General features: G+C 43.4%; 1 protein-coding gene across 1 annotated transcript in view; it reads right to left on the reverse strand.

The window, feature by feature from the left end:
- The window catches only part of LOC132390618 (uncharacterized), a 68,494-nt gene that overhangs the window by 23,693 nt on the left and 30,308 nt on the right, over positions 1-14,493 (reverse strand). The window contains exons 9-11 of the mRNA XM_059963216.1: positions 10,174-10,224; positions 5,928-5,978; positions 4,860-4,886 (exon numbers count right to left, since the gene is read on the reverse strand). Of these exons, the coding sequence (XP_059819199.1) occupies positions 4,860-4,886; positions 5,928-5,978; positions 10,174-10,224 (129 nt within the window). The remainder of the gene's footprint in view (positions 1-4,859; positions 4,887-5,927; positions 5,979-10,173; positions 10,225-14,493) is intronic.

Genomic DNA, 14,493 nt, shown 5'->3' on the forward strand with positions numbered 1-14,493 from the left:
CATCAAAACTCCACTCAGAATCGCAACCTTAAGGGTATTAACAGTGGATTGACAATTCATCCGGAGTATGAATATCTGCCCCACTCTTTAATTGCTCAGGGTAATCACATGCATCCAAACGGATTCAATCCAAGACGAGCCCCCACACTTGTAAATCTCACTTTGCCTAGCGGCTTAATAGAGGGGCTGATAACCCCCGGCCTGGCCAAACATAAGAACTCTCCTTTGGGTGGATGCTGCGGGATCTGTCCCCTGTTACCAATCAGTACCCCGCAATAACAAACAATACACAATATGCGTCCAAACAATTAAGCCTTATAACTCTTCCTTGGACTATCTGGTTAGTACAGAAACGAAATTTAAAATATATATATATATATATATATATATATATCGTAATAAACAGTCTGTGAGTCAAGTTGCAGCTCGCTCATAGGACAACCGTTCAAAATCGACCTCTACCAATCGTCGCTATCCTTCGGACCCTCGCTCCGAGTCGACCCCATACAGAAGCACACCGTATAATCATATAACCATATAACATTTACAGCAGGGAAACAGGCCATCTCGACCCTCCTAGTCGTTGCCGAACGCTTACTGGCACCTAGATATACTTACCTGCACTTAGCCCATAACACTCCAATCCTTTCCTGTCCAGAGACTAATCGATTTTTTTAATGACAAAATGGAACCTGCCTCTACCACTTCCACCAGGAGCTTGTTCCACACAGCTGCCACTCACTGAGTAAAGAAATTCCCCCTCGTGTTACGCCTAAACTTTTGTCCACTAACTTTCAACTCAATGCTTTCTTTGAATCTCCCCTACTCTCAATGGAAAAAAGAAACCTATACACGTCCCCCTCAACCTTCTACGCTCCAAATAATAAAGACCTAATTTGTTCAACCTTTCTCCGAAACTTCGTTGCGGAAACCCAGGTAACATTCTGGTAAATCTTCTCTGTCCTCTCTCTATTTTGTTGACATTTTTTCGATAATTTGGTGACCAGAATCGAGTACTCAATGCTCTGAAAGGCCTGTTTTATTCATAATCTCTGTTTCCAGCCTGTCACCCATTCCGTTATCATTTAATTGTAGCTTTCCTGTAACATTATAGGAGATTATTTAGTTAAGCAGCCTCATTTTTGGCACCTTAACAAATGCATTCAAAAAATCAGTGTAAAATCTCTGTCATGACTCCGGTATGTAGTACATTTGGCTAAAGTGAATTACACTACTTAAATCCCTGCAGTTTCCATGGCACCTGTTCCTTTCTGATAGCAACTCGACTCACGCATGCTCCCGATTATTCACAGATCTCTGGTACACTGCTGGTGTCTTCCACGATGCAGAAAGATGCAGTATACCTGTTGGACAACTGCTATTTCTTTGTCCCTATTACTTCCGCACCCGCATCATTTTCCAGTGTTCCAATATCAATTCTAAATTCCATTTTTTATATAACTTTTAAAAAATATATAAAAACGACTTTTACTATATCGTATTTGCTAGGTTACTCTTATATGTCAACATATCCCTTCACATAGTTTTTTTACATTTTTTAAAAAAACATATAAAAACATCCTAATCCTCCAACTGTCTTCTCACTTTTGCTACCCTAACTGCCCTTTCTTTAGCTTTCATGCAGTCCTAATCGTCCTATCCCTGCCATCCTGGCCACTTGTGCATCTCTCCTTCCGTGGTTCATATGTATCCTGCGTCTACTGAGATACTACTATATTTTTTTATTCATTTTAGGTCTGCCATTAAACGCTCCATTATTCCCCTCCAATCCACCTGGTCAAGCACCTCTCTCATGCCCCATTACAACCCTTTATTCCATTGCAATACTGCTACATGTAAGTTAAACTTCTTACTCTGAAATTGAAGTATACTACAAACATGATACAATCACTGTGTCCGCGGGGTTCAATTACCTTACGCTTCCGAGTAAAACCTGAGTTATTACAGAAAATACAGTCCAAGATAACTTTCCTTGAGTAAGCCCGAGCACAAATATATTTTTCTCTTACAGATTCATAACTCCACCTACAAAGTATCCACTTTCTCTCTCACTTCTTTCTAACGAATTAATGTCCTCAGATATCAACAGGGCCACACCACCGCATACGCCTTCCCGTCTGTCCTTTAAATACAAAGTATATCCATAGATGTTAAGCTCTCTACCGTGACCTTCTTTCAGCCGCTACTCAATGACGCCCACGACGTTATAGCGACCTGATTCTGTTTGCACGAGTTCCTCTTCTTCATTCTGAAGGCTGCCTGGATCTACATCGGGAAACTTCAATCCTGAATTCTTTGCCCATTGAACTTCGTCTGAGTGTTAGAATTTAACTCTGAGCTCTGTCGGCATTTATAATCAATCATTGATTTGTCCTCCCTTACAAGCATATTGCACACATCCTGCGGGCTCTACATCAATCGTATCATACTCAATCCCTGAGAACTGTCATATTCATTTAACCAAGCCCAACAGCTCCAGTAATTCTGACCAAAAACAAAAGTCAATTGTTCTTTTCTTCGGCTTTCGGAAACCTTTTAACAAGTTGACACTTATGAGATTGCTTAACCAGCTAAATTACATGATATTACGAGAGCGCTCCTGACACTACCGTCACTTTGAGCACCCGCGCAATACAGCAGCACTTTTAGTTCATTTTTCGTCCCGCGCATAGTCACTGTCTTCGATATCCATTTAACCGTCAAGGCGAGTAGGCACCGGAGGTGCAGTTGTGATTTGTTCGTCGGTCCTGTGGACAAAATAGAAATACTCATATCTCCGTAATCCGGAAATCACCTGATTGCCGTCTCTTTAAACCACAATTTGAACCATTTCCCGATCCGAAGAGAGCATCACATTGTTCTGACGTCAGAACGTTAGTGCCAAAGTGAATGACTTTGAACAATGTGAAAAAAAGGCAAAGAATCAGCGGACGTGCCAGCAAAGCGGGATGCTGAGCGACGCAGAACTGGGACGGGCACGGTGCAGGGAGGCGAGATCAGAGCGGGGGCCGATCTCGGGTGAGTTATGAAACAGGGCGAAAGGCTGAGCACATGAACTTGACGAAGAGCTGGATGTGGAGTTCACGTGAGATCTCAGCAGCGCACCTTGTGCGATTCAGGTGGACATCAAAAGAACAGAATTGAAAATACGGATACAAAAACCATGGGCTATTGGAAATTGTGCTGGAGAGCTTTGAATGGAATTCAGGGAAATGATGGATGGATGGATGAGCGGAATAGGTAGATTGCATCTGTCTTCACAGTAGAAGATACCAGTAATTTGACCAACATGCAGAGGCCTGCATGTCATGACGGGTCCAGTCAACGGAGAGGGATTCAAAAGAAACGGCAGAAATTTCAAGCAGCTTCGCGGTAGTGTCTTTTTGTGTGCTAAGTTTTAGAGTGCGCCTGTTTTAGATCCTCAGACTTAAGGGAGGTAACAACTTTATCATTGTGCTCGTACTTCTCCATTTCTCATCTGGCAGTGCCAATTGCTCCGGTGGCAGAGTTTTATACTGAGTTTGCGATGCGGGAGGTCTACATGGCGTCCACCTTTATGGATAATCAAATCTGCACCTGCTGCACCGTGCTACCGCCTCTGTGAGAACGTTTCAACGATCTGGAGAAGCAGTTGAATATCTTCAACTCATAAGGGTGATTAAGGAGATGATAGATAAGACCTGTAGGGAGCTAGTCATATCCTGGTTGCCTATAACTCCTGTCTGCTCCTCCTCACTTTTCTTGACAGGACGAAGGTAATCGAACTACCTGTCTAGTACCCTGATTCGGTCCCAAAGGAGCAGCAGCTCGACACACCTGATGAGCACGTAGTCGTTCGGCAGGCTGGGTGTCTCCCGGATTTCCCACAACTCACACCCAATAGAGAACACCGGCCTCGCAGACATATATCACTTTTCTATTCCTCAGATTTTACATACCTCACTTCGTCACGTTATCCACGAATCCCAAATGAACCAATGCCCTACCGTTCTGCCTAAGATCACTTCGGTCGATGAACGCTCCTTTGATGTTTGCTCCGCTTGGCAGCCTCCCTTTTCTGCCTGAATCTGTCCTCCTATTTAACTCACGATTTCCGTCCTACTTGCGCTTTCGGAACTCCCTTTGCAAAGTAATACACACATGTTTTCTATTATTCTGACTTCTATACATTATTCACATGTGTATATATTCGTATAATTTCCTAGCTCCACCTACAAAGATTCCACATTCTCTACCCTAACATCTTTTTACAGATGTTATATCATCTGTCACCAACAGGGCCATCCCAACGCATATGCCTTCCTGCATGTGCTGTTGACCAAAAAAGAAATCCTTAGATGTTAAGCTCCCACATTCGACGGTCTTTCAGCCGGTACTCAGTGACGCCCATGGCGTCAGTGTCTAATTGTTGGTCCATTACATTCTAAATGCTGCACGCATCTAAATGCGGCAGGGTCAGTCCAGCATTCCTCGCCATTTGAAATTCACCTCTGCCGTAGAACTAATCTCTTTGCTCTGTCTGTCCTTGTCCTTCGCTGCAGGCATCTTACTCACATCATCTACTTATAAACTTGCTGTCCGTTCAACATCTGTATCATACTGGATCTCTTATCTCTGACATTTTATCTTAACCACACCCAACTGCTTTAGTAAATAGGACGTAAAGAAAAATCAATTATTGTTTTATTGGATTTTCTGAAAGGTTTTCACAAAGTTCCACAGATGAGGAGGCTTAACGAGTTAAGATGACATAGTGTTAACGGAGCAAACCCGACCCTATCATTAGTTTGAACACCCACTCGATACAGCAAAACAGTTAGTCTTCAATTTCCACTTACCCCTCAAATGGTCCGAGGAAGGAAAACCTGTGAGCAAAATAGAAACAATTATATCTCTGTAATCTGGAACCTATCTGCTTCGCGGCTCGTTAACCCAACCTTTGAAATTGTTGCCGGTACACTCACTGTGCACTTTTTTTTTAATTTTAGCTAGAACGTTCCAACAGGTCATTTCGAAAAGGGATGAGTTTGAAGAATGTGATGAGAACAACGAATGACTGGGCCTGTCAGCAAAGTTGGATGTATAGCGACGCAGAACCGCGACCGCCCCGATGCAGAGAGGGACTTCAAGGCGGGACCACATCTTGGCTGAGGTACTAAAAAGGGTTAAAGTTTGAGGACATGAAGTGGGCTGAAGAGCTGGCAATAGATGATCACGTGAGATCTCAACAGCGCACTTTGTACAATTAATGTGGACAACAAAGGGGTCCTGGAAAAACACATTTGAAGATATGGAAAGAATAAGCGATGTTATAAGGCACAGTTACAAATTGAACGTGACGGTGGAGAGGTTTCAATGAGACTCAGGGAAATTATGGATAAGCGTAACAGGTTATTTGAATCTATCTTCATTGTGGAAGACACCAGTGATCTGATCAACATCTCAAGGGAAATCTGTTTGCCGACTCCCATCGGCAGAGAGGGATTCAATGGGAACGCGGAAAATTCACGCGCGTGCATCGGGGCAATGCACTTGTGTGTGTTAGGCTTTAGGCTGCGCCAGTCCAAGAACCTCAAACGTAGGCGGTGGAAAATATCGGCAAACTTATCACTTGATCTTATTTCTCCATTCCTTTTCGGTTACCGGGAATTGGTACAGCGGCGCTGTTTTTGCAATGCGGGATTGTCCACCCTCTCGGATAAACAAATCTGCACCAGGTGCACCGAGCTGCAGCTTATGAGGGAACTTATTAAGGATGACAACATGCCGCACGAAGCTGGTTAACGACCTAGTGTCGCATAGTGTTACTGAAGCTTTCCCGACCCGTCCGTCAGATGGAGAAGCCACCCGATACGTCAACATTTTATTCGCCCTGTACACAGACCTAGTTTTCGAGTTCTACTTACAAACGCCCTTTACAACGTCGCGCAGGTGGAGATGTGTTGCATCTGCGTTTGCTGTGGGGGAAAAATAGAAACATCTTTCTCAGTAACGCGTAATCACCTCCCGGCTTTTTAAACCACCCTTTAGTCCATTTCCCTGTCCTGTCAGAGCGTACCACATTTCTCATTCGCTGTCAAGTCATTCGAGCAAGTTAATTTGAAAAGTGAGTTAGTTTGAAGAATCTGAAATAAACAAGGGTTTAGAGGCCCTGCCAGCAAAGCGGAATGCTAAGCGATGCAGAACTGAGACGGTCAGTGAGCAGCGAGGGGAGCCGAGAGCTGGGCCAAAGCTCGGGTGAGTTATTAAACAGAGCAAAAGGCCGAGCACGTGAAATGTGTTGAAGATCTGGCCGTGGATAACGACGTGAAACCTCATGAGCGCACGTTGTATTATTAAGACGGACAACACAGGGATCATAGAAGAACAGATTTTTAGATAAGGAATCAAAAAGCAAGAGTCTAGAAGGAACAATTATAAATTGAACAACTATATGCAATAGTCTAGAAGGAATAAGTAGAAATTGAACCTGATGCTGAAGGCGTTTGAATAGGATTCAGGAACATGGTGGCTGAGCACCATTAGTATTTACATTGACCATCGCTGCGGAAGTCACCAGTAATCTGGCCAACATTCAAGGGCGATGAGGTGTGCGGCAACCAATCTACAGAGAGGGATTCGTCAGATAAGGCGGAAAATTCAATTGCATGTGTATAGGCCATGACATTGAGTATGCCAGGCTTGAGAGTGCGCCAGTCTAAGATCGTCCGGTTTAGGCGGGGGAGAATTGTCTGGCTATTTTAACATTGAGTTCTTATATCTCCGTTCCCTATGAGCTGGCGAGAACTGTTCCAGGGTCAATGTTCTGTAAACTGTTTGCGATGCGGGAGATCTAGAAGACTTCTCCCTCTTCGATGGACAAATCTGCAATTACTGCACCGAGTTGCATCTTCTGAAAGAAAGTCTGAAATAAATCGAAAAACAGCTGATGATCTTCCACGCATTCGGGACAATGAAGAGGAGACAGATAGGAGCAATAGGGAGCTAGTTTGCAGTAGACCGTTGCTGTGTGATTGTCAAGTAAAGCAAGGGAAATGCACAGCAAAGACGGATTACGCCTGTGGCAATTTCCCCACAATTATTAATACAACTTTAGAAGCTGTTGTGGAGGACGGTCAATTACGGGGAGACACAGACACCGAGCCTCTTGCACTGAGACTGGTGCTGTGGCTCAAAGGAGCAGAGTGGTGAAGCTGACCTCGATCTTGATAAGGGACTCCATAGACAGATGAGATTGCCTGCCTGTTGCCGGGATCAGGAGTGTCTCAGATCGGGTCCGAAAGATCACCAAGCAGCCATGCCTTGCAGTATATTTCTACCAATGGTGTCGATAGGTAAGATCAGGAAGCCCTGCGGAGTGATTTGACGAGCTCGATACAAATTGTACAAACTGGGCCTCCAGGGCAGTAATCACCGGATTGCTGTACCACGTGGGCAATCCACACCAGAGGTGCGTGAAAAGAGCCAGTCCATAAGCAGGACGATCGAGAGTACGATTTGGCTGCGGATCTTCTGAGTTCAAGGAGTAATCAATCAGCAAGCGACTATGCGTGAACAGAGATATTTTTCAGTCAGGAACGCGCAGAAGATTAAAAAAAGTGAACAGAGTTTCCAGCGAGTTATCTCTGAGTTGGCCATTCAACATCGGGGTGCAATAAAAGAGTTGTTTTTTTTCATTAGGTGGCGATCCAGATTTTGATGGAAAGTTTCTATTTTCTTTTGTCTGTTTTTTTTTTTTTTTCCTGAATTGAGGAGCGACCATTCTGAAAGTAGAATTCATTAGAAAGGGATGAACAAGACCTGTTTTGGGAGAGGGTTCGGCTCATCAGACTTACGCGAGGTCAGGCTTTGTTGAGGCATATAGTCTTATAAGTTGATCTCTCTGTACTTATTTGTCCATTCTTCATTCATTAGAGAATCGCTACAGAAACAGTGTTCTGTACACGGGTGAGAAGTGGGAGGTCGGCCAGACGTCCAGCATTGCAACTGAACACAAAGGAACAAGAGCTGCAGATCGACGACCTTCGGAGAATGAGGACAAGATCGATCGCAACTACTGGTCTGGAGCTCTAAAAGAGTCAAACGCTCCTGATATGTTAACTCCATCAGTCCCGGAATTACTCGCATGTACTTTCTCATTCCCATTAACTTTCTCCAATGACAACACGTCCTTTCTGAGAAAAGGGGCCCAAAGCTGTTGAAAAATCTGCAAGTGCGGCTTCCCAGTGCTTTAAACAGGGTCGGCCTTTTGTCTTGGCTTTTGTATTCTATTCCTATTAAAATAAATGGCATCACTTCATTTCCTTTCAATACCCCAGTCTTAAACTGTAAATTAACCTTTTGGGAATTTTTTACGAGGTCTCTTAACTCTCTCTGCATGAATGTTTATGTTCCTCATTTAGATAAGAGTCCACATTATTGATCCTTTAACCAGAATGCGTTATCGTTCATTACCCAACACTGTTTAACATCTGTCACATTTTTTCAAAGTCGTTCACTTTGTACATGTCATGCTGCAATCTCTAGACTTCGACAGAACTATTCATCCCTTTAGCCATCTTCGTATTATCCGCAAAGTATAACCACAAAGCCAACAGTTCCTATATCTATGTCATGGACAGACAACGTGAAAAGCAGATGTCCGAATACTGACCACCGAGTAACATCACTAGTTACGGGAAGACAATCAGAAAAGGCCTATTTTAATCCAATTCTCTGCGTCCAGCCTGTCAGCGATTGTATGTTTCCTGTAACGCTGTAGGATTTTATCTTGTTATGCAGCCTCGTTTGTGGCACGTTCTGCAGCGTCTTCTGAAAATCCAAGTAAATGAAATCCGTCACCTCTCCTATTCTCGTGCTGCTGTTTGCTTCCTCGAAGAAATTTACAGATTTTTCAGGCAAGTGTTCCTTTCACAGAAACCATGCTGATTTTATTTTTCCATTATTAAAGACATGTACATGTTACACATAGCATCTAATTGTAAACCAGCTGACTCGTATTCAGCTGTATCGTACTTGCTCACATTCCTCAGCCATATTACAGACAGACAGAGAGATAGACGGACAGACATACTTTATTGATCCCGACGGGAACTGGGTTTTGTTACAGCCGCACCAACCACGAATAGTGTAATATAAACCCATAAATAATTAAATAATAATGTTAATCATGCCAAGTGGAAATTAGACCAAGAGCAGCCTCTTGTCTCAGGGTGTTGGATACTCCGAGGGAGGAGTTGTTAAGTTCAGCGGCCACAGGAAGGAGTGACTTCCTATGACGCTCAGTGTTATATCTCAGTTGAATAAGTCTCTGGCTGAATGTACTCCTGTGCCTAACCAGTACATTATGGAGTGGATGGGAGACATTGCCCAACATAGCATGCGACTTGGACAATGCTTAAGCCACTGCTAACAACCCTGGTAAATCTGAGAAAGTCAATTGATAGTCATTCCTTAGTTTTTCAGAAAGACTTTAACAAGGTACTGCACATGCGGTTCTTTTTAAATTTTCAATGCTTTCTGTTAGCGACAGTCTCCCCACCGCATATGCCTTCCTATCTGTCCTTTTGATACAAAATACATCCGAAGATGCTAAGCTCTCAACTAAGACTTTCTTTCAGACACGACTGTGTGATGCCCACGACGTCATTGCGAGAAATCTCTGATTGCACGATAAATTCGTCCACTTAATTCTGAATGCTGTGCGGATCTAAATGCGAAAGCTTCAGTCCTACATTCTTCTCCCATTGAATTTTGTCTCGATGGTAGAATTTAATTCTTTGCTTTGTCTGCATTTGTGACCAATCTTGATTTCCCCTCACTTACAGCATGTGACACGCATCCTCTACTTGTAAATTTGCCGACTCATCATCAATTGTATCATACTCGTTCCATTATCTCTGCCAAACTATTCTAAACGCACCCAACAGCTCTAGGAAATCTGTACGCAAAGAAAAGCCAAATGTTGTTTTCTTAGACTGTCAGAAACGCTTTAACAAGGTGCCACGGTTGAACCAATTTAAGGAGCTAATTAGCATGTAATTACCAGAGTGATCTCGACCATACCGTCAGATTGAGCACCCACGCGATACTCCAACACTTTTGTTTCATCTCTCACCTCGGGCACAGTCACAGCCTTCCATTTCCACTCACCTGCCAGGGCGAGAAGCTCTTGGAGATGCAGTTGTCACGCGTCCGCCGGACCTGTAGGCAAAGTAGAAATGATTATATCTTCGTTATCCAGAACTCTTGAGCAGGTTAGTGCGAAAGCGAGTGAGTTTGCAGACTGTGACGAAAACAAGGCAACAGTGGACCTGCCAGCAAAGCGCGTGTCTCAGGGACGCAGAACTGCGGTGGGCACGGTGCAAAGAGACGATGTCAAAGATCTGTCCGATCTCGGGTGAGTGATTAATCAGGGCAGAAGGCTAAGTTCATAGCTGTCGAGATCACGTGAAAGTGATCAAGTGGAGAGCTTTGTGCGATTAAGTCGAACAGCAAAAGGACACAGAAACAACAGCTTTAAAGATATGGAAACAACAAACGGCAGGTGAGACGGCACAACTACATATTGTGCTGGAGACGTTTGAATGCGAATCAGGAAAATAATGGATGGATGAGCGCAATAGGTATTTTGCATCTGTCTTCACTGTGGAAGACACCAGTAACTTGACCAGCATCTGAAACTAATGGGCTATGCGGCGACCAATCAACAGAGAGCGACTCAACCGAAATAGTGGAAAATTCACGTTCCGTTTTCGCGGAAATCCCTTTGGAGTGCGCCTGTCTAAGATCTTGAAGCTTGGGCGAGCTAAAAATATTTGTCAACTTTATCATTGTAGTATGTGGGAAGTCAGGGCGAGCACAGCTGTCCCCGATGACTACACGTGCAAAAGGTGCATCCAGCTCCAGTTCCCTAACACGGTTTGTCAGGAGCTACAGGCAGAAATAGACAGGTGGTTCAGGGAGATAGTCAACCCTAGGCGTCAGGAAGCAGGTAGTTGGATGACTATCAGGAGAGGGACGGGGAATGGGCAGAATGAAGAGAGCACACCTGTGGCCGTTACCGTCAATAATAAGTATACCGCTTTGGATACTGTTGGTGGGGACGACCTATCAGGGACTAGTTGCAGAGGTTGTGTCTCTGGTACCGAGACTGGACCCTCAGCTCAGAAGGGAAGGGATGGGGTGAAGAGGACAGCAGGACTGATAGGAGATTAAATTGTTAGGGCGACAGATAGGAAGTTCTGTGGAAGAGATCGAGAATCCCGGATGGTCTGTTACATCTCTCGAGCCAGGGTCCGCGATGTCTCGGATCGAGTTCTCAGTATTCTCAAGAGGGAGGGTGAGTAGCCGGATGCTGTTGTCCATGTAGGGACCAATGCCGTGAGTTGGAAGAGTGAGGAGTTCCTGAAAGTTGAGTTTAAGGAGCTAGGTGCCAAGTTAAGGGACAGGACCTCCAGGATAGCAATCGCAGAATTGCTACCAGTGCCACGTGCAGGTGGGATTAGAGATAGTAAGATACTGCAGATCAACACGTGGCGGAAGACATGGTGCTGGAGGCGGGGCTTCAGAGTTGTTGATAATTGGGCAGTTTCCCAGTGAAGGTGGGACCCCTTTTATATCTGAACTGGAGGGGGACAAATATTCTTGCAGGCAGGTTTGCTGGATATGCTCCAGTGGATTTAAACTAGATCCCGGTGGTGGGGGGGGGGGGGGGTGAGGGGAACCAAAGATTAGGAACAGATGTATGGGTTAAGGAAGAAATAGAAGACGGTAAATTTCTTTCCACTGTTAGAGATAAACAAAGAAGAGGAGGCGGGAAATTTGTTAAATACATTTATTTTAGTGCCAGAAGTATTGTAAGAAAGGTGTATGACCTTAGAGCATGGATTAATGCCCGGAAATTTGAAGTTGTAGCTATTAGTGAAACATGGTTGCAGGCGAGGTATGATTGGTAACTAAATATTCCTGGATTTCGCTGCTTCGGGAGTGGTAGATACGGAGGGACAAGAGGGGGCGGTGTTGCGTTACGTCAGAGAAAATATTACAGGGGTGCTTTGGCAGGATAGATTAGAGGGCTCGACTAGGGAGGCTATTTGGTTGGAATTGAGGAATGGGAAAGGTGTAGTAACACTTATAGAGGTGTATTATAGAGCACCTAAAGGGAAGCGAGAATTGGATCAAATTTGCAAGGAGATAGCAGATATTTGTAATAAGCACAGGTCTGTGACTGTAGGAGATTTTAATTTTCCACACAAAGACTGCGAAGGCCATACTGTAAAAGGGCTGGATGGTTTGGAGTTTGTAAAATGTGTGCAGGATAGTTTTTTGCAGCAGTACACAGAGGTACCGAATAGAGAAGGGGCAGTGTTGGATCTTCCGTTAGGGAACAAAATAGGTCAGGTGATGGAAGTATGTATTGAGGATCACTTCGGGTCCTGTGAACTCAATGACATTTAGTTTCAATATAATTATCAGAAGGATAGGACTGGACCCAGGGCAGAGATTTTTGATTGCATAAAGGCTAATTTTGAGAAGATGAGAAAGGATTTAGATGGAATAGATTGGGACAATTCGTTTTATGGTAAGGATGTAATAGGGAAATAGAGGTCATTTAAAGGTGAAGTTATGAGGGTACAGAAGCTTTATGTTCTTGTTAGGTTGAAGGGAAAGGTTAAATGTTTGAGAAAGAAATGCTATTCAAGGGATATTGGAAACTTGGTTAGGGAAAAGAGAGATAACTACAATATATTTAGGCAGCATGGAGTAAAGGAGGAGCTTGGGGAATATAAAAAAAATTAAGAAGAAGCTTAAGAAAGAAATTAGAAATTGCTTTGGCCAGTAAGGTGAAAATAAACCCGAAGGGTTTCTACATTTATATTAGTAGCAAAAGGATAGGGAAGGATAACATTGGTGCTTCAAAGAATCAGAGTGGACAGCTATGTGTACAGGCAAAAGAGATGAGGGAGATTTTGAACAACTTATTTTCTTCAGTATTGACTAAGCAGAAGGATATTGAATTGTGTAAGGTAAGAGAAACAAGTAGGGAAGTTATGGAAAATATGACGATTAAAGAGAAGGAGGTACTTGCGCTTTTATGGAATACTAAAGATGAAAAATCTCCGGATACTGACAGGATCTTCCCTCGGAACTTGAGGGAAGTTACTGTAGAATAGCGGGGGCTCTGACAGAAATATAAAAAATATCATTCGAAAGCTGGATGGTGCCCGTGGAATGGCGTATTGCTCCTGTGGTTCCATTGTTTAAAGAAGGTTCTAAGAGTAAACATAGCAATTATGGGCCTGTCAGTTTGAAGAAAGGGTAACTTTGAGGAGATGCGAAGGGATTTAGAGAGAGTGGATTGGGTTAAGTTGTTTTATGGGAAGGATGGAATAGAGAAAATGAGGTCATTTAAGGGTGAAATTATGAGGGTACAGAATCTTTATGTTCCTGTTAGGTTGAAAGGAACTTGAGGGATTTCAAACCTGTTAAAGGTTTGAAATCACCATGGTTTTCAAGGGATATTAGAAACTTGGTTCGGAAAAAGAGGGATGTCAACAATAGATATAGGCAGCATGGAGTAAATGAGTTGCTCGAGGATTATAAAGTATGTAAACGGAATCTTAAGACAGAGATTAGAAAAGCTAAAAGTAGATACGAGGTTGGTTTGGCAAATAGGGTGAAGGTGAATCCCAAAGGTTTCTACAGTTATTCTAAAAGCAAGAGGATAGTGAGAGATAAAATTGGCCCCATAGAGAATCTCAGTGGTCAGCTAGTGGAGCCGAGGGAGGTGGGAGAGATTTTGAACGATTTCTTCTCTTCGGTATTCACTAAGGAGAAGGATATTGAACTGTGTAAGGTGTGGGAAACAAGTAAGGAGGTTATGTAACCTATGGCAATTAAAGAGATGGAAGTACTGGCGCTTTTAAGAAATTTAAAAGTAGATAAATCTTCTGGTCCTGACAGGATATTCCCTAGGACCTTGAGGGAAGTTTGTGTACAGATAGCAGGAGCTCTGACGGAGATCTTTAAGATGTCATTAGAAACGGGGCTTGTGCCGGAAGATTGGCCTATTGCTCATGTGGTTCCGTTGTTTAAAAAGGGTTCTAGAAGTAAGCCTAGCAATTATAGACCTGTCAGTTTCACATCAGTGGTGGGTAAATTAATGTAAAGTATTCTTAGAGATAGTATTAATAATTATCTGGATAGGCAAGATCTGATTAGGAGTAGCCAGCATGGATTTATGCGTGGAAGGTCATGTTTGACAAACCTTATTGAATTTTTTGAGGAAGTTACGAGGAATGTTGACGAGGGTAAGGCAGTAGACTTCAGCAAGGCCTTTGACAAAGTTCCACATGGAAGATTAGTTAAGAAGGTTCAGTCGTTAGGTATTAATGCTGGAGTAATAAAATGGATTCAACAGTGGCTAGATGGGAGATGTCAGAAAGTAGTGGTGGATAACTGCTTATCGGG

The sequence above is a fragment of the Hypanus sabinus genome, unplaced genomic scaffold (assembly GCF_030144855.1).
Source record: "Hypanus sabinus isolate sHypSab1 unplaced genomic scaffold, sHypSab1.hap1 scaffold_99, whole genome shotgun sequence".
Taxonomy (NCBI): domain Eukaryota; kingdom Metazoa; phylum Chordata; class Chondrichthyes; order Myliobatiformes; family Dasyatidae; genus Hypanus; species Hypanus sabinus.